General features: G+C 42.0%; 1 protein-coding gene across 11 annotated transcripts in view; it reads right to left on the reverse strand.

The window, feature by feature from the left end:
• IL1RAPL2 (interleukin 1 receptor accessory protein like 2) overlaps positions 1-23,690 on the reverse strand; it is a 393,109-nt gene that overhangs the window by 179,510 nt on the left and 189,909 nt on the right. For 10 of the 11 annotated variants that reach the window (XM_061358018.1, XM_061358021.1, XM_061358015.1 and 7 more), the window contains one exon: positions 1,680-1,953. The exons of the other annotated variant lie outside the window; for it this stretch is intronic. In XM_061358018.1, coding sequence (XP_061214002.1) covers positions 1,680-1,953 — 274 coding nt within the window. The remainder of the gene's footprint in view (positions 1-1,679; positions 1,954-23,690) is intronic. 11 annotated transcript variants of the gene reach the window in all.

The raw sequence follows: 23,690 nt of genomic DNA on the forward strand, positions 1-23,690 counted from the left end.
ACTAAATCAATTACTATTGCTATTTCCTCAGCTAATTTAAGCCACCTATGATTTTATAAACAGTAACACCATGGATACATTACCAAATTTTTGGAAGGAAAAGGAATTCAGTAAAGAAAGAAATACAGTCTTCTATGTGTAACCAGTATATACAATATTCTGCTGTCTGACATAAAATCTGAAAAAGGCAAAATTACCCATAATGATATAAATAAGTTCTAGCCAAAGCAGGAAAACTGCAGAACTGACAAGGAAGATCTTACTGCTGTGCAATGCCTTCTAAGAAGTATGTCGTACAGTTTTTATGTGAAAATGAGGAGAATGCATGAATTATTTAAGAACTTGCCCATTTGTTACCCAAAATTACTTTGCCATGTAAATGAGCAGAGCTTTGAAATTTCCCAGAAAAAAGCATGTCCCAGAATCTGATCCAAGATCAATGCTTCATTGTTCAGATTATTCACGTTAAAAATTTCCAGAGTATTAAACCAGTAACCTGATTATCACAACAGTGACTTCTTACGAAACCAAAGTACAGCTCCCTTGAAACATGTAAATCACTGTCTGCCCATAACATTTCAAAGCAGAGTTCACATTAGACCAGGCCTCTGACAGAGCAATTAATAAAGAATAATTGACTCTGAAGGCTACAATACAGCCTTAATGGTCAGCTTGGCAGATGCATCCAGTATATAAACTGGACCTTGGTCACTAGTACAAATGACCACAAACCACAGCACAATCTCTGATTTTAGCAGCATTCTTCAGGATCCAAATGGACTGAGGCAGCTGAGACAAGGCAGCAGGACTTAGCAGAAATGGAGAGAGAGCAAATTCTGGGCTCTGAACAGTGATGCTATTTTGCTGTGATATTTGATATTAAATTTGTCAAATCAAAAAGAAGTAGTTTCAGTATAGAGCCACAGACAAGGATGAATCAAGCTTCATTCTCTAAAACTAAACAGTTTAAACCCGAATCATATAAAGTATCTGTAATCTCCTTTTAATTCAAAACTGGATCATTTGAGGAATATTTATTCATTCATTCTTAAAGAGTCCTGCTTTTTTATCTTCTCATTTTAGGCAGAGCTGACATCAACATCCACATGATGGAAATCACGAGCTCCAGCACATGCTTAATTTAAGGCTCATCCACAGTTCCAAAATACTTCTGAGACACGCATTTCAGTGCCTTACCAAACGAGGTCTGCTTAGATTTATGCCAAATCATAACTGTATATTAAAATAAACATTTCTTCAAAACCAGACAGAGCTGTAACTCCCCATGGCCTAATCCCATCAGAATAATTCAAACCGTGTCTAACTCTTGAATAACACAGAGCATTTGAAAAAGAGCATTACTTAACCAAAATACTCATGATTTAAGAAGTATCTAGTTCTGAAGGTTTATGGCAAATTGATAATTTGCAAATGTTGGACTTAAAATAATAAAGTAATTAACTGAAAGCACGTTTTTAATTATAGCTATTGAAAGAGGTAACTATAGTTACTAGGGAAACTAATTTTGAGACAAAGAATTATATGACATACATAATTATGAGAATAAAAATAATGAGTATATATTAACTGGAAGAATATCTCAATCCTGAGAGCTAAATTTAAACATTTTTTTTTAAGCAAGCCAATCTATACATTCTTAGATTTAACACAATACCCACCTTAGAACACAGGTGTAGAAACCACTGTCTTGCAACTCAACTGAGTGAAACCATATTGAATCTTCATCCTTGCTCATCCTAACTTCAGAAAATATAATGGGCTCTTCTAAATCTCCTTTGTTTTTGTACCACATAAGCCTAAGACCTGTGCTTTGGGCCATGCTATAATTAGTTCTGATATAGCTGTAGAAAAGGGCACATTTCACTCGGACTGGTTCACCTGCCAAAGCCATGTATGTCTTGAGATCCACTGACCAGTCAATGCAACCATCAACTGAAAGCAAAACAATAATAAAGAAAGATTAGAATCAGATACATTTTTTCAAGATAGTGAAAGGCAGCTTGTGAAATGCAATGCAGTTAGTGAAAAGAACCTTTGTTTTATATCAATGTGAAAAACCTGCAGCAGCTTTAAGGGTCTTATTAAATTAGCAATTAAAGGGTTTTATGTACCTTTTTTAGTTACATGTAAATGCAATAAATAGAACACACTGGGCCTACTCAGTTCCATTTCTTCAGAATATCATTACATTCATTCCCAAAACACTAATTCTTTAATAAATAAACCAAGTGTTTTCACCTTAACGACTTGCTCCTGTAAACCAATTTTGAGTTTTTTCTTTGCTGGAGGAAAATGTACATAGGCATCTGATTCCAATTTTGTCCCTTAAAACTTTGCCATCCATCTCGACTAATTATGTTATGTAAAAAAAAAAAAACCCAAACCAGATGAAACATTCATAATTTTCTTTTCAAAACAGTTTCACATAGCTTTTTTTTTTATTACAGCCTACTCAGACTGTAGAGACAGGTATGATACACAACAGGATACTATCACAACATGACAGCAATGCAATCAAGCTTTTACAGGAATTGTACAAAAAGGGATCTTTTGATGTTCTGTTCAGAAAAAAAACTTTGAAAATTAATTGATGTCAACCAGTTTAAGAAAATATTACTTCTCCCTGCATTTTTTTTTCTCCTGTTATTTTAAATCATCTTCGTTACAATAGAATCCTAGTGCATGTGAATGTATCAACATGTAATTCCCTCTCACAGATCAGAGACCTTTTAATTCAATTATTTTTATTGCTGGAAAAACTCTTAAGCCTGAAAACCAAGAATATAACTAAAGAAAAAGACTGTCAAGGCAGATCACCAACAGGCAAACACACCACCTACGTTTATTAAACTTGATGAAATGTATAGGGTTTAGAATTTACTGATCGCATCCAGCTACATGTAATTGGAACATCTTTACCCTTGGCGCAGTTACCTCAAATTCAATCAAGCAAAGTTCAGGTTGCCTCTTCTGCATTTACAGTATCAATTCTCAAGCTCTAACTGTAGGTATCCTCATACACTCTGCATTTCATATACACCTTGAATAGCATTCACTCATTGAGTGATTTTTTTATTTACTTCCTAAACAAATGTAGCGAGCCAAAATTTCTGTACATGGCAGTGTATCAGAGCCTTTTACTCTCTGCTTTCTTCAAGCTATGCTCTTTAGGCTGGTGTGAATTTACAGTTAAGGAGCAGTGCAGAGCTTACAGCTGCAACACTGAACTCTCCAGATGGTTCATTCTCGCTGTTCTCCAGGACATACAGGTATTCTCAAAGGCACCCTTCCTCCTGTGCTTCAGCAAAGGCACAAAAGTCTAAGCAGAGGCATAAGCCAAAATAAATAGGGATGCTCAGAAATAGAATTTAGATCCAAACCAAATCAGCCGGTCTAATTAATTCTGTCGATCTTCTGTCAGTCTAATCCTGGCATGTCATCTAACGCTTTCAAACCTGTGCCGGTTCAGCAAAGTTAAACCACAGTAAAGAATAACTGACATTCAAACACACATGGGAAGCTTGTGGGTCAAGCAGAACAGTGCCAGTTTTCCATTTGTTTCACAGAACAGTCACAGTTAGGAAGAGATACAGAGTTAGGCACTGACCCAATACTAAATCTAGCTATGGAAGCTGAAAATGTCTCTGCTTCCAATCAAATTTCTCCCACAGCCACACCAAACAACTTGTCAAAGCACAGCGAACACTAAACATCCTCCAGTGCTACTCAATCCACTTAATCTTCTGCTTGCATTTGAAAATTTCTTCTCTCTTTTAGTGCGCAATTCTCTACTATTTTCTTTTCCAAATTACAACTGCTGGAGTATAAAAGCATAGTGGAACAGATAAAATACCTTTGAACACCAATTTACAACCAGGTCATTAGAGTGGATAAACACCATCTCCAGCAGGCCCGCAGTGGAGAGTGAAGCTGCGGGACCACTGTACCCCTGACCATGGCCAGTGCTCCGGTGGAGGCACCAATATGATGCCTGGACCACAGCACAGCACCTGCACCTCAAAAGAGGAAAAGAGAGAAAAGGAGATTCACAGTACAGACCTTTTTCCCATTAACAGTATCCGAATGGAAGATTTTCAGCAGCTACTGGCAAGGCTGACCCAACCCAGCGAGCGCATCATATAGGGAAGGTGCAGGCAGGCTGCCTGTGCATCCATTGCCCCAGTCTGCACTGCTACTCTCCTGTCCTGGGTTTAGCAGTGGCAGTCATTTTTCTCCTTCTTGGTAGCTGGTGCAGTGCTGTGTTTTGACTTTCAGGCTGGGAACAGAGCTGATAAAAACGATGTTTTGGTTTGGCCAAGGACTTTGTGAGTCTCATGCTCTGTCAGGGAGGAGGGGAGGCCGGGAGGAAGCAGAGACAGGACACCTGACCCAAACTGACCAAAGAGGTATTCCATACCACAGCATGTCATGCCCAGGAGGTAAATGGGGGGTTACCCAGAAGGGCAGGAGGACTGCAGGGTTGGAGAAGGTATCGGTCGGTGCTTGGTCGGGCTGGGGGGTGAGTTATCGGTCAGCTGGTGGTGAGGTGTTGTATTCTCTTCCCTTGTTATTTCCTTTATCATTATTATTATTGGTGGTAGCAGTAGTGATTTGTGTTATACCTGAGTTACTAAACTGATCTTATCTCAACCCAGGGGGGTTGCATTCTTTTCGATTGTCCTCTCCATCCCTCCAGAAGTAGGGGGAAGGCAAGGGGGGGGGAGGGGGGAGTGAGTGAACGAGCTGCCTGACTGGGTTTAAACCACAACACGTCCCTGCATAACCTCAGTCTCCATGGCATGCCAGGAGGTGGTGATTAGGGAGAGAAGAGTACATGGGCAACAAAGTAACCATTCATTATGGGGTTGATGACATCTGCAGAGGGGAGAAGTCTCAGGGAGCACCTTGACTAACTCTTTATTATTGAACAATGACTCATCAAACAGGAGATGACTTTTCCCCCTTGCTCTGTTTTTCCTGTTAAATACACAGCCAAGAATGTTTCCTCCTATGAAGCTGTAGAGGCTAAAATCTAGGTCAGGCTCCCTGCGCTCACGTGGAAGAGGAAATTTTTCCTCTTGCCGTGCTGTCAGTCACTGGAGCGTGAGCATTGTTAGATTCGTTTGGAGTATTCTCCAAGCTGTCATTACAAATGACTGGTGCTGCTTAGGTAGAGTTTAGCACTCCATTATCCAGAACAAAGTTTGCTGTCATTTTTTGTTGGCATGGCTCTCAATATATGATACGATCAGGGTGGCAAGAAGAGAAAAATAATGGATTACAGACAGGCACTTATATAATCAATGTATATACATCTTTTCTCTGCTACCCAATAATCAGCTAATCCTTACTAAGTGCTTGATCTAAAACTCATTCAAGAACATCCTATCTATTGCAGATGCACTTCAGACACTTTCAAGAAATACACCTATTTGAAATATTTTCTAAAATTTGGAGCACTGAGAGGATACGGAAAACATTGTCCCATTTTTAGCTCATCCTCTTAAGGAAAAGAGGTTTGCCCATCTATCTGTCAGCCCCTGCGTCCCTCCTGACCCAGCTGACTACATTCAATCTTATTTTGTAGAACATGAAGGTGTCTGGGTACACAGAAACCCTACATGGGTGCAGGGGGATCCCTGCAGGCAGGGAAACACAGGAGCAGTTCACCATGGTGAGGCCCCACTGGGCCCATCTCTACTATCTATCCAGGCTAATTCAACCTCAGGAGACACTGAATTGAAAACGAAGGTTCCAAAATTATGAAGCAAATTACATATTAAGTTGTCTGACAATGAGGTAATATACTTTTATGTTAGCAGTCACCGAGAGTGTGCACTGCAGCTCCTTCCCTGTTTCCTGATAATTTCCCATTATTCTTATTTTAAATAAATCTAGTTGTCTAGGGAGTCTAGATGCATTTTAACATGAACCACAATAATTTATGAGCAATTACAGAAGAGCACGTACATAGTCTCTAAGTAATTTGTCTTTCTGCTTGCTGTCATATAAATAATCTTTTGCATTGTGAATCTGACTGTAATAATTTTTGTAGGGATCTGTCACCTACAGCAATTTATATCATGGCACTGTTGAACATGTTTGCCTACCTTGTTACCTGAAAATCTCCTTTCAAATTGAAATCATGTACAAATAAATAATTAAAAATATAATACACTAGCTAATACATTAGATCTATTGCTCCACAAAGCAAGCAGTGCTTGGGACTGTAAATACATGGTCAGAAAACGAAGTAACAACCATTCCTCTGAAACAGGAGCTCTGTTTTTATGTATATGTTAGCCACAGAACAAAAGAGTCCAGGAACTGATACCCATCATGCTTGGGGTTGCAGAGCCGTAGCAGTGATAGATTCACTACATTAAGGAAGTCCAAAAAGGGATGCAAATGTTTTAGACTCTTAAAGGGGAGAAATCAGTTACAGCCCATGAATTTTTGTCAACTTGGTATTTTCAGATCTTGATTGTGCAGCAAAAGGAGCACACCCTACATCTGAACAAACACAGTAATGCCTTTAATAGCTTTGGTAGGACATCACAAAGGGTCAGGGTGTTAGATCAGGCTCACCGTACATAATTGTTTTCATGTCTCTGGCTTTCTGGCTGTGCTGTGCTAATTCTGCTGTGGTGCTTGCAGACCTCTGCCAGCATCTCATCACAGCCCAGTGCTGCCATATGAGACCTGTCTGTCAGTCTAGCCCAGCACATGGTCCCCAGCCACCCAGCCTCCTCCCAGAGCCCTTCTTTGCTTCTCATACTGCGAGCTGAGATGGGGAGCAGAGCTGCCTAAAAACTGACAGCAACCACCACCTCCCACCCCAGTCTGTGGTGCTTTAAATACTCCAATATTCAGACACACATCTAGGGGTCAGAGAACACCTTTCAAACAAAGCAATGTACTCACCGCTCTGTGCACAATTCAATCATGGATCCCACCTCCAAAGCAAGGCAAGACCTCTGCTTGCAGAGCTCCCTCAGCTTAGATGAATGGTCAAAGAACAATCTTTGACCAATAAGAACCCACTCTACCAAAAGACACCTGAGCAGGTATCTCTGACATGCAGAGCAAGTTCCCCAGTTTTACGGGGACAGGGGGAAGCCTACACTGGTGATACTTTAGAAAGGAGTGCAGGGTGGCCTCCTCCAGGAGCCATCTCAAACAGCAAGCAGGGAGGAACGAAGGAAGCCCAGGTAAGGTGTTTGTGATGTTTCTTTTCTGGGAGTTACAATTTCACCCTTCTCTGTGCCAAGTGAACACTAGTTTTTAACCATGCTCGTATTTCAAACTGCTTTTTAGAAAAAAAAAGCCAACAGCTGTCCCCTGAGAGATACAGCAAATCAAGAAATAGTATGTTAGAGATGAAGATCATTTAGAAAACCTCCTTTGATCCTGAGAAAAAGAACAAGAAGTTTATCATGATTCAAGCTGGGTGAATTTTGCAATAGATCTCCTGCTACCCTGTTAACAACTTGAACTGAATAATTCATTTCCATCACAGTAACATGAAGATTCAGCAATCATCAACCAGGACTATTTTGCAGTAGAAATACAACATCTAAGAAGACGATCATGCACAGACTTCATAGTTTTCTACTGCTCTGACCTCCATTTCCTGAATGCTTTCTACCAAGATTTGGACACTGAAACTCCCTGGCAAAAAAAAAGTTTGAGACTTTCAAGATGTGTAAAAGTGTAAATATTCCAAAATTCTAGATCAAATATGGGTAAGTTCAAAAAAACTCCATTAGGTTTAGCAACACATGAATATTTCCCAAATCTGGCTCATAAATAAGTAAAAATGCATTTACTTATTATTACACACTGGCTGATTTTTCTCCAAAGTTTGCTCAGAGCCTCAAAGTTCTATAAGATGGGCTGAAAGGTCTTTAAGACTTGTATGTGCTTCTTGGGTTTGACCAGCTTTTCTTATGAACCACAGCTAAACAACCCAACTCAAATGTCAAATATTCCAGTCGAACACTCAATCTCCTCTGAGGTCAAACAAACTGTAAATGTATACTGCCAGAGGTCCAAATAACAACAGATTGCTCTGACCTGACTTACATATGCATATAGAGCCAGAAGCATTTTAGCCTTACATTGAAAATGCAAAAGAAAGAACATACTGGTAGATCACCAATCTGTAAAATTGTCCAGGGAAAGAAAGAACCCAGCTCGGATCCTGAACAAATTCTCAGCTTCCAGAAGTGATGGCATATTAATGAAGTTGAGACTTAGAAACTGTAATTGAAGAACAAAAACACTAAAGCAGTGTCAGTAGAACCTACTGGACAGGGATGTTTCATCCTGCAGCACATGTCAGAGCCAGCTTTTCAGGTGGCACCTTATCACAGGGATCCTCAGGAATACTTGTTGATGGAGAGAAGAGCAAATCACAGCTGGCAGGTTAGATTTTGCTGGTGATGGGGAGCTCTGAAACACATTCTGTCATAGAAAGGAAATCTCTGGTCTCGTCATGTTCTTTGCTACCTCTTCCAAGTCAGATGCTCCTGGAAACACATGAACTTGAAATGCCCTTCCAAAGCTGTGCTCTTTGCTTCAAGTGGATTGTTCTGCTGAGCACAGAGAAAGGCAAGAGGATAGCACCAAAGCAACTGTTTAAAATGCAGCATTTTTACCCTAAAAATGAGTGTTTGGTGTCCTTGATCTCCTAACCATCTTAGTATCTGGCAGGTTTTTACAAAGTCTGTGTTGAAGTAAACAGTGCAGAAATTGCAACTTATAAAGTGGTTTAGTTTTACATATTCAGTGTAATGCCCTGATTCTCCATGGCTGTCACCATGTTAGAAAACAATGTATAAGGCACCTTGAGAATCAACAGCAGTAGAGCCAGGACATGAACAATAAAGGAATCCTACTTCATGGCTTTATGCTTTCATATACTTTGTGAAGTCCCAGGCATGGGTTCAAGGAATGAGTCCCAGCTGGTCCTGCCTTCTCACTCCCTCCTGCACTGCAGTGGACAGATTGGGAAGAGTTGTGGGAAAGTTCATCCACAGAGCTCCTGCCTCTGCCCAGCCTCCGCCTTTGCTCCCACAGAAATAAAGTCAAGGGGTGATCGGCAGTAAATAAGTCACCCGAACAGTTAAACTTCTTTTCCTGTTTGTGGGTTTATAAATGAATCCCTGTTTCTTCAAAGTCAGCTGTGAAATAACGTCACTAAATGAGCACATCTCCCTTTTTAGTTTTTCCTGCTAGCAAGGGAACTTTATTATAGATAAGAAGCATTTTGCTCTAGATTAGAGTGGCCAGATCAGCTGATCAACATGACATTATTTCTGCTTCTTGGACTGAATAAGTAACAAACCTTTACTGTAAATACTAGAATTTAAGTTCTATAAACAAACAACTGAGGCACCCAACCACTCAGAGCAAACAGGTATGAATCCAACAAACTGTAAAAATTAGCTGTTTACCCCAGCTCGGAAACCCATCACTACTTGTTTTTCACATAATGCTCACCAAATCTAGTAAATAAAAACACTTCCACTTTCTGAGCTCCAGAATGCAGGCAAATAGTTTTTCAACCATCTCCTGCAATAATTGCCACTTTCATTAGCTCTTGGGATTCCTGATGAGGTCAGTGAATGATGGAAAAGCACAAAGAGACATTTCCCAGCATCTCTGACAGTTCTTCAGTGCACAGAACTACTTTCAGACAAAAAATACACAAACTAAGAGGAATCAGTATCTAAAAAAAGGGAGAATAATAACTCATTTAAATAATGAGTAAATCAGACTGAAATTATTCCATTGCATTTATAAAGAAAAGATTTATCCTAAGAAGATTTTGGATAAGGAGCAACACACTGGAAATACACTGTATACCTGAAGGTATATGCAGTTAATATTTTAAGTGGTGTTGAAGACACATGAGCTTTTTAAGGACAGTGTCTGAGATGGTTTTAAAATTCTCCAGCCAACCACATGAGACATTCACACACTTCTGTTTTAATGTCTTTAGTACCATGAAACTTTGGAAACAAAGCTCAGTTCATTTCAGTAATTGATGAGTCTCTTTTCATTAGTTCCTCTAAAGAAAGGTACTGAAGGTAAAGCGAAATGAAACTAGATCCCAGGTCAGGTACCTGCAGTCTCAAGTAATCACACAATTAGGAAACTCTATATCCACTGCTTGTTACTCCCAGCAGGGAATTGCAGGAAAGAGCTGTGAATAATAAGAGTATAAAATTAAAGAGAATGAAACCCTATTAATTTTCTGGCCCTGTTGGGGCAGGGGGACTGGTGCACATGATTATTTTATTTTTCATCTGTTTTTCAAGTATGTGGACAGTTGGAATTGGATTATCTGCTTTGAGGGCACAGCCCTCTTGAGGTTGGATTAGGTTAGGAAAACAGACTCCCTGTTGAATACACCGGGCTAAATTCTTTTCTTCTATTGCCTGCAGAGAGGAATCCTTGAGCGACACAGGTCTGCTGCACGGCTTCTTACTCCATCTCATTTATGGCAGAGGAAGAGAGCTTGGCAGAGAAGAGACTATCAGAAGTTTCTGAGATAGAGACTAGGGATAGTGCCACATCCACATAGGTGGGGATGAAGAAGAACATAGGGATAGTACCACACCACAAGAGGACTGCAGGACTCAGTCATTCCTGTGGATGAGCTACATGGTATTTGTGCAAGATTTAAACAATTATTCACTGGGACACCTCAGGAGGGACACTGCAGTAGTCCAAATTCCCCAGTTACCATGGGCAACTCACCCCTGACCAATGTGCCTGCACAGCCACCCATGCCATTGTGCCAGACCTTTGAGCTGGAACCCAGACTCTGGACCTCTGGAGACCTTTTCCAATGTATCTGACTGAAATTATTCTGTCCTACCACTGCCACAGCCTTGTCCTGTCACAATCTGCAGGCACATAAAGTGAGCCTTCCCCACCAGTGTCCACATCTGGCTGCACACACTTCCTACTCATTAATCATTGATTCTCTAGCTGACAAAGATGCAGTCAGTCCACCAGAGGATTACCAAATACTTTACAAATCTAGCTCCCTATCATAAAACACATGTTTTGGGCTTTGGACATTACACAATGCAATGTTAAAAGCAAAAAAAGAAAAGAGAATGCTCATGAACAGAAAGGAACAAGCCAAGTTAATCTGAACTTACTTACAACAAATAACCAGCTTTGGCCATTTGCTTTGTCTCTACACATTCACCTTCGGACATCTAGACATCCTTTCCATTTTACAATTGCTATTGCCATTCCTCTGCTTCTCTGGCACAAAAGATTTCAGCTGCAGTGAGCCAATTACCATTTCCACTTGCATGACAGGTGGACCTCTGTTTGCAAAGGCTGTGACCCGTGCTCTAACCTGGGCTGGAATTCCTTCTCTCATTTTAATTCATTAGCTGCACATATGCAGCAGAATTTAAATAGGAAACTCTCCTCTGCAGAACACACAGAATTTCATTTCAGTAAAATGAACACTCACAAATCAACACAATATTTGCTTTTATAGGACAACCATGAATAGAAGTGTTACACGGTTATTTGATTAAAATGTTTCTGCATCTGGTGAATTACAAAGTGCTTTCAAAATGAGACATTTTAAAACAGCAAACGCTGTTAAGGCTTTTGTTTCCATTTAAAATAAACAAACAGATTTATCCTTATTGCAAGCTATTATAATTACATGCAAGAAAGAAAAATGAAAGATGATTGGAAAATGAACTATTGCAAGAGCTACCTGTGTTACAGATGAGTCTGTAGGTAAAGCAGCAAGGGTAATGCACTGCCATGCTCCGTAATAAGGCGTTGCACATTTGTTTAGGTACATCTTTATGTACAGGTTTTCTAAAGCCTGCCTGTCACAACATCCTGCACACTGCATCCACCAGCAGCTCCACGCACCCCAGTAATGTATCTCCAGAGAAAACAAAGGCCATGGTTACGGACCACGTGCACTTTCATTTCTCAAGCACAGCCCGTGAAAGGGGGCTGTGCTGGCAGTCTCCCCTGTATGTCAGATCCCCAGAAATCCCAACACACTTCCAGATTTGTTGTGAGCAGTGGCGCTGCTCAGGCCACTGTCACCAGCACTGTGACTCTTCTCGGTCCCTTCTCGGGCTCTGTTCCCAGCCCTGGTGACGGCCCATTTTGTCATCACCAGCACGCAGCTCCCACATGGGCACATTCCCAGGGATTTCATCTGCTTTCCAGCCCTTATTCCAAGTCCTGACTCAGGAGACTCACACCAGGGCCAATGGCTGACTGAAACTCCACAGAAACCAGCACTGCTTCAAGCTGATGCAGAGCAGCAACTATTTCTCTTTAAGTAAGAAACATTGCAAAGCAGACAGGCCCCAAAACAGCCCAGTGAACAGCCTTTCCCTCATGCTTCCCTGTAACTTCATGAGCCAGAAACTGGTGGCAGGAACATTTCATTTATTAGTAAGCAAAAGCGACTAACTGCAAATACTTCATTACTAATACATCATTTGCTCAGAACAGCACAAAACAAACAGGTCTGTGATTTATTCATGGGCCTCCTGTCATCCTCAGCAGCCCTAACTCACTCTGCAAAACATGCAGCTTGCCTGTGTTTCCCCAAACAGCACATGAGATGGGGAGGGGAAGATGGGGAGATGTTTGAGCTCAGGGCTAAGGCCAGGAAAAGATGGAGTTGAGGTCCAGGATGCAGGAAGGGAGTGGGAGAGCCCTTGGCACCTGAGGTCCTCCAGCACAGACACCACCCTGCAGCCCCACCATCCATCAGTACATCATTATTAAACCATCACAGCTCAACATTAAAAGAAGACTCTGAAAAACCACCATAAAAGCCTTCACCTCAGCTACTGATGAACCAAAAAAATTACAGAACTGGAGTAGCTCACAGTGATTAGGGAAGACAGGACAGAAATAGGAAGCTGGATAACTTTTTCTTCTATCCATCTTCTTCACCAAGAGGGTGCTCATTTCCAAGCATGGCTGTAGTTATCCCAAGGAGTTTGAGAACCTGTAAGGGCTCAGTGCCCTGGGGACTTCCATCCCTGTTCTGGGCAGGCTGGCTGTTCCTGCTCCTCTTAGGCGCTTGGGGATGGCTCCTGGTTCCCACATTGGGACTGGGGCTCTCCTGCTCCCCGGTTCCCCATCCCTCCCTCACCACCCCTACTAAATGCAAGCTGAATTTAGCAAATAGCTTTCAGTGGGGAAGAGAGGGATGTGAGCATTAATTTTTACAGTATTGTGAGTGGATGCATGCCCAATTAAAAATGTTCTATTTCATTCAACCCAGTCAATTTCATTATTATTTTGACTTCAATATATTTTTTTCAGTTCAGATAACAGAAGTGTCATCTGTCCAGCTCTACATCTGAAGAAAGAGGAAAACGACTCTTCCCAGCCGGAGGGGAAAAAGCACACGGGAGGCTTGTGTGACCTCAGGGTAGGGATTCTGGGCTACAGACAGGGATGTGAAGTGAGAGCTCTCTGACAGTATAACACGTGTTTCTGGGGCACAAAAAAAAAAGCACTTTGAATCAGCTCTCATCAAGGTTAAAGCGGAATTTGATGGCAACAAATCAGCCTTGTTTTAGTAAGATGCAAGGTCCAGCCTTAGAGATGTTGATGAACTCCCAAGGAGGCCAGTACATGCTACACAACATCTGCACCCTACAGCACTGGGTGCTGATACTCCTGTGAGCACACCCCTTTTTGGGAAAAGGGTAAAACAGAGAGAGACTGTTAGAACCAAGGGTATGAATCAGAAATAAAGAGATGTAGACATCATACAAACTGTATTAAGGGAATTGCTGATTAATGATAAGATTCTCCTAAACCATTACAAATCTCATTTTAATCTCTCTAAAGACTCATCTGATTTGACATAATTGAAAATAGCTACTGCTTGTAATGTGTTAATTTTGATATGCAGTGAATAACATGGTGCCAGAACCCTTCCAGCCAATCACTACTTTGAAAAGCTGTGCTAAGTTTTTAATCTCCAGACTTCCCAAGGCTGCATAAACCTTCACAATACAATATTTTGCTACTGCTTAATACTAAATATTCCAAAGTATCTCATCGAAATGATGGGGTTTTTCCCTCTTCCTTGCAACTGATTAGTGTATCTTCAGTAAGAAAGATAAGCAAATACAACCTCATTAACAAGCTACAAACTTGAGATAACAAAAAGCATCGCTATTAACCCAGTTGCTGTTAGACTGCTTCTTCATGTAGTAACTTCCTGTTAGAAGAGATGAATCTACTTAGCAGGCATAAAGGGCCCTGAACTTCTTTGCTTCTATTTGCGTATATTCAAAAAGAGCCTTGGCACTCCAGAGAGCACAGATAAAACACTTGAAGGATGGGAGGAATGACAGCAGTGTCCGCTAGACCCAAACCAACAGGCATGGACAGAGTGACTGGGGCTACAACCCTGAGTCTAAAGAACATTCACAGACTTTCACTGCACGTACATGTATATAAATCAAAAGAATATGGTACAGCAAAGGGTTACTTTCAACCCAGTTTTGCAAACTTTACATTAATTAGGAAAGGATTTCTCCAATGTCCATGCATCTCCAAGCTCTGTACTGGGAAGGATCATTCAGTTCTAAATGACGGTTGCAGGCTGCATGCAAAAGATTCTGAATTTTTGGTTCCCTAAATTACTGTTAACATTATTCCTGCCTACCTTGGGTTTTTAAATGGAATTACATGTAGCCTGCAGCTTCAAATCTAAATGAAAAATGTAGCTCCAGCTGAACCTTAGGAAAAAAAGGCAAAAGTTAATGAGATTTAAATTAGTACCAGCCAAAGCCTTCCCTTAAAGAAAACATTATTGATTTTAAAGAGCTACCTAATGAAAAAGAATGGCACTCATTTAAGACTTTGCATGAGCTACATTAGAGATTCATTTATAATAATAAATAAGGATGTGCTTTACAGTGCAATGAATCAGCAAAATTTATGTACATATTTTTATGAGTTAACTACATGTTCCTTAAGCCTTTAATCACAGTTTTGGGTGAATTGTTTATGGTACTAAAGAAATTACAGTTTCTAAGGCTCAGACCATCAAAGGTAATTAAGTATCCATTCCCTAGAAGAGTTAACACCTACACAACTCTGCAGTTTATAATCTAATCTTCATTTGTGAAATGGAAATGGATACTATCTCCCTTTATTCTTTATTAAACAACATTTCCATTTTAAGTTCAAGTAACTGATTATTGGAAAAATCCTCCTCCTATGAACGCTCTACTTTTTATATAGTAAGTACAAAAAGTAAGTACTGCCAGGAGAGGGTATATACATGCATTCTTTGTAAATTCCTTAAATAGGCAGGAAATCTGTCAAGCTGCTGGCTTCCATAGAGCTCACTGAAACACGATTTTATGCAATCACAGCATACTTCATCCAATCAGTTCAGGAATATAATATTGTGTTCCTATGGTATTTAAATATGGAACACTGGTGACCCTGCACAGGTAATTAATTATCTGGTTGCACTTCATCGGCTGACCAAATCCTGTTACTTCTCTGAGAACTATCGAGAAAAGGGATGAAGTCCAAGGTTCCCCAAGCAAGTTTCAATGGACTTTTAAAACTAAACTACTTACACAAAAAGAATGCATGCTCAAACCCAGTCCAAACAGAATTTCACCTCTTAATTACAGCTCCAGTCAAACCTCATCAGAACAAAACAAAAGGAACATTCACTTCATTTGCTGAGAAGTGAAAGGGCTAAAACTTGAAATTCCTTAAGTGGTCAAATTCCCTCTCAGTTACTGAAACCAAGGTTTCTAGGGGGAACCCCAACCCTCAGCCTTGTTCTCCAGCTCCCATACAGGTAGGTATCTGCTCAGTTTTAGTACCCAAGCCATAGAGCTGCTTCCAAGCACCTCAAACAGCTGTCATGGAATGGGCACACTGACCTTCATGTGCTATTGACGACACAAGGTAGTGATTAACCTCACAAACTCTAAAGATGAAATGTTTCCCATGTAGAGCAAAAACAGGAAGAAAGGTAACTACAGTTCTCTCAATAAAGCAAGCAACACATTCTGATGTGTCAAACTAAGCTTGTGTATGCCAAGATAATAAAGAACCTGTAAAGGTCCCCCATACAGTAGCAACAAGTACCATAATCCCAGTGCAGCACTGTTTTGTCAATGCAGTTTACCAAGACATCGTTTCACAGGGCAGATAATACTTGTCAAAACATGTCTGAACTGTTGGATTTCATTTTTGCTTTGTTAAATAAAAAAGATGCATTTATTTTTCATAAAAAAACATTCACACACATTAATTTCACGTGCCACAAGTCTGTGCCTTGAAGAGATTCTTTAAAGTAACTGAATAAAACTTAATGCACATGTTTTGCAGGACTAAGAATTTATACCTGCCTATTTGTGAGTCATTTATAGATCCCAGACAGACCTCCTGCCCTCCCTTCAATATCCTGCTGCTGTCTCCCTTCACATGATTTTGGTCATCTTATCCACACTGTTGTTACAATTCACAGCAGTATTGCCGCTTTGAATCAAATGCTACTGTTGTTCTCCCTTTAGATCAATCTACAAACTGGTTGTGAATATACAGTTACAGTTATGCCTGTAAATTTACCGAGTCTCTTTTGAGCTTTGACAGATGTTTCATTGTCAGGTGAGACCAACATTGGGGTTTTGTGTATAGAAACTGCATTTCAACAGGAGGATATTACCCCGGAGACTGTGCTGCAGGGACACACAAACGTGCACTCCCACTCCAAATGGAAACAAACAGGTCCAGGTCAATGGCTGGTCTTCCAATATCTTCAAAGTAGACATGAGGTTGGGGGACATTCAATCCCAGGGATCAGCTGAAACCCAGGATTCCAACTCGTTTGAAGCACCCCCCCCTAAACCATATACACCATATACACCATTCAGATGCGGATCTGCCCAAACCCTGTGTTCTAACAAACTGCTCTTGCTGCACCTAATTATGTGCAAACACAGATCTATCCCAGGGTGCCCCAAGATGGGACTTCCTACTCATTTTGACTATTCAGTCCTATTCAAACTTCATGCATTAGAGGAAGAGCTCCCAGAGGCATGCCAAGTCTCAAACACATCTTTGGGATGAACTTTCAGTAGAGAGAAGGAAACTGTAATTGAAGTACATGCGGTTTGTTTTGTACTTCCCTTTAATTACAAAGTAAATTAATAAACAAGAGCATTGTGTTTGTTTTTAACCATGATGTTCCCAAAGGTGTGAAAAAACCAAACTGTAATGGCAGGAACTGCATCCCTGAATGGATCTTAAGGGAAATAATTAATAAAATGTATCTTACCATTGCTTGTTTCTCTGAACTATATCCTTTAGCAATGTTCAATAAAATTCCTTGGAGATCAGCACAAGTCAGTCCTTTCTGCCCCACACAAATGAGACCAGAGTACATTGTACATCAGCAAGATGTGCCACAGAAGAATCATGATGTCTGAGGAGAGTGGAGCGAATGGGAACAGTCACTTCTGTAACCCCAGCTCTGGTTTACATCTAAGCCAAAGGGACTAAGAATTAGCAGTGCACAGCAGGCATCAGCTGGCAGTTGGAACCATCCTAAATTGAAGAATAACCTAACCTAGATGTGAGGGAAGCAATAAACAGCTGTTACTCACCCTGCTGCTACTGTGATTTTCACATCAAAATAAGCCTTAATTTTAAAACGTTTCTCTTGATTTTATTTTATTCTACTTTATACCACACTGCTTCTTTTCCATATTTTCATAGGGGGCACTTTCTGATGTTACAGACCACAGCCCAAGAAACTCCAATTTAGAGCCTCTGGCTTCCAAATCTTTGACAAGTAACAGGCTTCCAAGAAGCTTTTTTTCTTCCCCTTCTTTTTTTTTTTTCCCTCCTCTCTCCAGGTTGGGTATTTTTGCACTTTTTTAACCCACAGAGTTTAACCAGGTTCATGTGCCCTCTGTACACCAGCAAAAACAGCAAACCTTGGACGTTTGAAGTTTGCCTTCTTCCCCAAGAGTCTTCAGATGAGCTTTTGTTCCATTTATAAACATTCTAATGGGACTCCCTACAAGCAACTTGCCCTTTCCTTTCTGCCTGCAGGAGGTTTGCTGCTTTCAGTGCAGGGAGACAACAATGAAAGATACTGTGACTGTACACCCCCAAGCTTCCCTAGTGGAATGATGTACAACAGAGATGCTATTTCCTTGGGGATGGAAAAGATGGTGTTCACAAGGAGGTGGCTGGATCACTCAAGCATTCATTATGTCTGTAACTTCACCAACTCTCTTTTGAGCTTTGACAGCAGTTTCATTGTCAGGTGAGACCAAGCATTGTGCTGTTTAAGCTTCACGCTGCAAATGCAAGATGATCTACAAAAAGTTATCTAAAGATAATTTCTTCCAGTTTTGGCAAGGCCAGGCCTTCTCTGGTCTTACATCCCCCCAGATGCTGAAGGTTATGTTAGGACAGCCTGCTCAAGCAGACAAAGTCTGCCCATCATTCAGAGGCAAGATTAATATGCTAACAAAATCCCTTGGCCATTAAAGATGCTGTTTCAATTCTGATTTTCTTTTGTTAGAAAAAATGATCTAGTACAGACTTTGTCAAAAGAGCTTTGTTAACACTAACACTTGCAAAACAACTATGCTAATATGACATTTTCCACTCGTTTGTTCTATACTTTTATGCCACTTAGCAATGAACTACAGCAATTCCCTCCCAGCCTCTTAATATTTGGCCATGGGAGTATGTGGGAGGCCACCTTTTTATTACTTTTACTGTGCTAATTTATTGTCGTTTATGACTTACATGAAGTATATTTGCACTTTAAACTAGACTAAATGTGCCATCTGGCCAAATAGTCTTGTTGACACAATGCTGGTTTAGTAATAATGGTCATTACACTTGTAAACCTGTACGCAAGAAAAAAAACCACCCAACAAACAGATTTGGGGAGCATTCACTTCTAGGTACGCAACACCTCCTTGCTCCCATATAAAATACGCCCTGGCAGTCATTTGACCACGCAGAGCAGCTGTATCTCTCACTCCTAGTCTCAGCTTAGAAACCTGAACAAAAGGGGAGGTCTTGGGGAACTCTGGCAATTAAAGAAACAGTATCTTGGTGTGACACAGGAATATCTATGTTTATCAAACAGATAAAAATGGGCTTATCCTCAGGAATTCACAAGCTTGATAAGAAAAGTAGATAACAGGAAGTGATAATTATCCCGGTTTCCTAAAGAAAACAGAAATATTGAAGTTTCAAGGCAAGAAAACATTTTCACACACAGTAACTCTTTAAAAAAGACACTGTTCAGGCAATTGCTGATGAATGTACTGGTAGTGAAGGGATCTGAACTGCAGCAGAGAGCTTTCACTGTGTGAGCATCCTGCTCATGGCTTGCTCTGCCTCCAGGTAAAAAAATAGTAATAATCAAAATTAACTCCAGACTGAAGTCCTCAGCCTTCCACATTATTTGCTCTGCACAGTCCAAGAACAGAGGCCATGATTTAGACTTACACCACAGGCAACTCTGCTAAGCCCTGGGCACTGAAGGATCTCCAGATTGTGAGAGTCCAGTGCCAAAGGAGCTGTGTGCCCTACTCACGTGGCACCTCTCCCAGGCTGCAGAAGTTGCTGGTTTGCTATGTGATGCACTTGAGAAGGTCCCTTAAAGGGCTGGGGTTCTGGGTGTTTTTTACCACCTTGGCTCCGCACTTTCTCCCCACCAGCCTTTTCCCTTCCTATCTATGACCAAGAATATTCTAGGTGAACTTTCAATGCCTGAGTCTGCTCTGGAAACAGCTGCCCATACAAGTGTGCCTATTTGTATCTTTTTAAAAAATACAGATGAAGAGAGAGGCATTTAGATCAGAGGGGCCGGCTGAGGACTTCGAGTGCACTAAACAAGAAGCCAACCACCTCTGTATCATTTACCCATTTGATTTCATTAAAAGCTATTGTGGTTTCTGAATTTAGTTTTCCTTTTCATTTATAAGTTTCTGATTGTATCCAAGCTAATATTGTTTTCTCCCTGGAAAGATCTGATGATTCCTTAACGTGTAACTCCCTTTCCACTCAGCCCCAGGTTTCACACAATACATGCCCCAACAGCCCAACAAGGAGATCTTGAGCATTTCTGTTTCTAAAGAGATGCGGTGAGGACCTCATGGAGAAGCAGTAGGACTCAAATACATGGCTCCAAACCACTCTGCAATGGACAAATATCTGTAACATCATCAACAGAAGAGACACTGTGCTTTGAGCTGGGCTTCAGCCTCACTGGTGAGCCAGCCTGTACCGAGAACAGTGCCATCACCCACACATGAGCCAGCGAGGAATGTTTAGTGCCGTATGGCAACATCATGTTGACAGTGATGCTCATTAAGGTGACAGTGTGGCACTTGCTTTTATTCTCTGAACAGACAGAGCTCTAAAATCTCCAGGCTGTCAGTTCAGTAGGAAAGAAGAATCTTACTTGGCCAATTTCTTCACACTGTGTTTTTTATTTGTATTTTAAATCTTTCAGCCCTGAATCACATCAAAGGCCAAGCATGACTATCTGTCCCTCCCAAAAAAGAGTAACTGGATTCCACCTGCACCTGCAGTGCACTGTATCCATGAAGTTCCAGCTAAAAAATGGTGGAGATTTTCTACAAGTGCTATAAAAGATCCTTCATGGTACAGTGGAAAATCACTGACCTCCACATAGTGCATGAGCCAGCTGTTACAAACCCACCCAGCGCTGGGCAGCTGTGCAGGACTCCAGACAACTGTGCATGGATCCTGCAGAGTCAAGTTTATGGTTCAGAGTAAAGGTTGACAAAATTTTACTCATGGTCACACTGAATGGATGGCATCTTCCAAGCAGGCTGCTCTATCTCTGCATTTACCATGGTGAAGTTTAAGGGCTGCAAGCCAGGTTTTCATATGTCACAGCAAGCTATTTGCAAAACTTTGCTTTCATTTGAAAGCGGAAGGAAACCAAATAAGCCTCACCATTTGTGCTCACTTCCCTATTAAACCACAGCCCCAGCAAGCATGAAGCAGTGGCTTCTCTCAGCTGCCAGTGGTTCCTGCCCAGGTCTGCAGGTTCACCACTGCTCACCACCGCTTCCTCCAACCTGCACTGCCCTCACCTGCACTTCAGAGCAGGCAAGGGGAAAAAAATGAGTCTTTTATGATAAAATCACTTTTTTAAATGGAAATATATACCTGAAGTGAATCATGACCCCGATTAAAGCTTAAGTGCCTTTTTTCACCTTGGCTCAGTTGAAGCATATGACAGTAATCATGTAGTGCCAGGAGTCAGTTTAAAGAGATACACCAAGACCAGATTTCAGAGTATCATGGTAGCAGGAAAGATCTTTACCCTTACTCCCACTTTTCCCACTTTTTTTCTTTGCTCTTCTGCAGGAAGTCCCAGGAGCAGTGACCAGGAGATCATGCCTTCCCAGGATGGGTAGCTGAGGGGCAGGGAGCCCAGGGCAAGTTCCTCTGCAACACATTTAGGGGGAATGCGATTCTCTGAGTCGCGCAGTGAACCCCACCTGGCAGAGTGCTCTGTCCGTGCTGTGCCTGCCTCCACACAGCCGGGCACCACGCAGGCAAAAGTCCTCCTATGGGGAACCCATTCAGAGGACCGGTGCTGGCAAACAATCAACAAGCAACCCTCTCTTTGTCTGCTTTCCAGCAGGGCACAGCTATGAGCAGGAGGGCACACAGCAGGACCTCAAAGCAGCACTACCACTACCAATACATGCTGTGTCTTAGCTGGCAGGTCTTAGCCCAGGACCTGCTGCAATGCCCCAGCAGCCTGTGGGCACACACAGCTGCGAGGAAGCTGCATGCCCCAAGCAACATCCCGAGGGAAGGAGCAGTCTCAAGGACACATACATACTGAGCCTTGTAAGAGAGCACCAAACTGCACACACGTGTTTCAGACCCATGGTAATGGCAAGCCATTAAACGTGCCACAGCTCTGGCTCAACATGCCCATGCTGGCTTACAAAGCTGAGCCCAAGACTGCAGCCGAGATGCTGGGCTGCAGTGGGTCCAGCACCATCTGCACCGTGTCCCACGTACCTCCTCAGCACAGGCCCCACTGAACAAGTGGGAATGCTGAGGCTTCCCCTCCCCAGACAGAGAGCATCTCTTTGCATGGACTTGATGATTCACAGCTCCAGCACCGTGCAAGGCTGGTCTTGCATAGCGGCGCTGACCCATGAGCAGCCAGTGGTTACATGGGCTCCTTCTGCTTGCCGAAGCAGAGAAAAGCCTACAGGGACTCTGCTCACTAACCTCCCACAGCAGCCATCACATGGTCCCTCCACATGCTCTGATCAATATTTAAATGATGGTGGCAGCATTAAGAGGCCCTCCCCACGCACTGATACGGTGCCTCCAGCCATCCCATCTGGCCAAGGTTTGAAGGAAAAAGAAAAGATGAGCCTTGTACTGTATCTTGAAGGTCGGTGGGTTGGGGCATGTTTGAAAGTTTAACTAAGGCTTTGTGGCAGGTCATCTCTCTATTTCCTGATGTGGAAACGATTTCATTTAATACTTCATTGAAATAACAGACCGTTGCATAATACCCCTGACAACAGTCTTCAGTGCAAATCTGCCGCCCCAGACAGGTAAAGCTCTGATGCAGTGTAATTAACAGACTGAATTAAATGCTCTGTAATGTCCACCCGAAGCTGAGACACCCATCCCTTCCCATTCTGCACCAGTACAGAAGCAAAGCAGCCGGAGCCTGCACTGGGGCTCTGCTGCTGCCCCGTCACAAGCAGCCTGTGGGCACTGAAACCTGCAGCCTCCTGAGAAAGCCTCTGCACGTCCCCCTGGGCACACGCGTCTGCTCACTCCCACTCACGCTGCTTCATGTTACTTAGTTACTTAAAAGGTGCAGTACATTGCTGGTGACACTGCTAATGCAGTTTCCACTGTGAGGCACAATATGGTTTTTCCAAGAGCGGTGGTGGGAAATTGTGTTACAATGAAAGGTACACTGGCTGCTCCGAGGCTCCCCAAGTAATTACAGTGGGGGTAAAGTGCCTTTCCTCTCTCAACACACACCAAAAGGCAGCACCACACACATACCATGTCCCATCACTCAACTGCTGCAGGAGCACCACACCTCCTGCATCACTTGAGCCTGAGATGCCTGGCATGCTGGCAAGTGAGGAGGAGTACCCCATTCTGGTATTTAAAACAGGAACACATCAGGAGGTTTGCCACTCCTAATTCTGACTTTCTTGCTAACCATTACTGTGTCCTAACTTTCCTGATTTCTGAGGTAGCGCTTGCTTACACACAGAGAATTGTCACCTCTGCAAGAATAAGACCATTTGGGCTGAAGCGAAGGTCCCTGCTACCCACCAGGGAGAGCACAGACACTTTGTTATACAGCATCAGTTGCTGTGGCTGCCCAGGACACCAGCCCTACAGCCAGCTCCACTTCTCTGCAGCAAAATCACAGGGACTAGGCTACAACATGAATGGCAAAGCCAAAGAAATGCTAAAATGCAGGAAGGAGGGGAGGGAAGGACACTTCCGGAAGGCTCAGATCAAAAACTCAAATCCTGTTTTGAAGAAGACTGAGGTAAAGCAGGTGCTAAAACCCCGTGGTTTGTTTC

This window comes from Neopsephotus bourkii, unplaced genomic scaffold, assembly GCF_033783945.1.
Source record: "Neopsephotus bourkii isolate Nb327-2 ecotype Australia unplaced genomic scaffold, CSIRO-AGI_Nbou_v1 NB_936, whole genome shotgun sequence".
NCBI lineage: Eukaryota > Metazoa > Chordata > Aves > Psittaciformes > Psittacidae > Neopsephotus > Neopsephotus bourkii.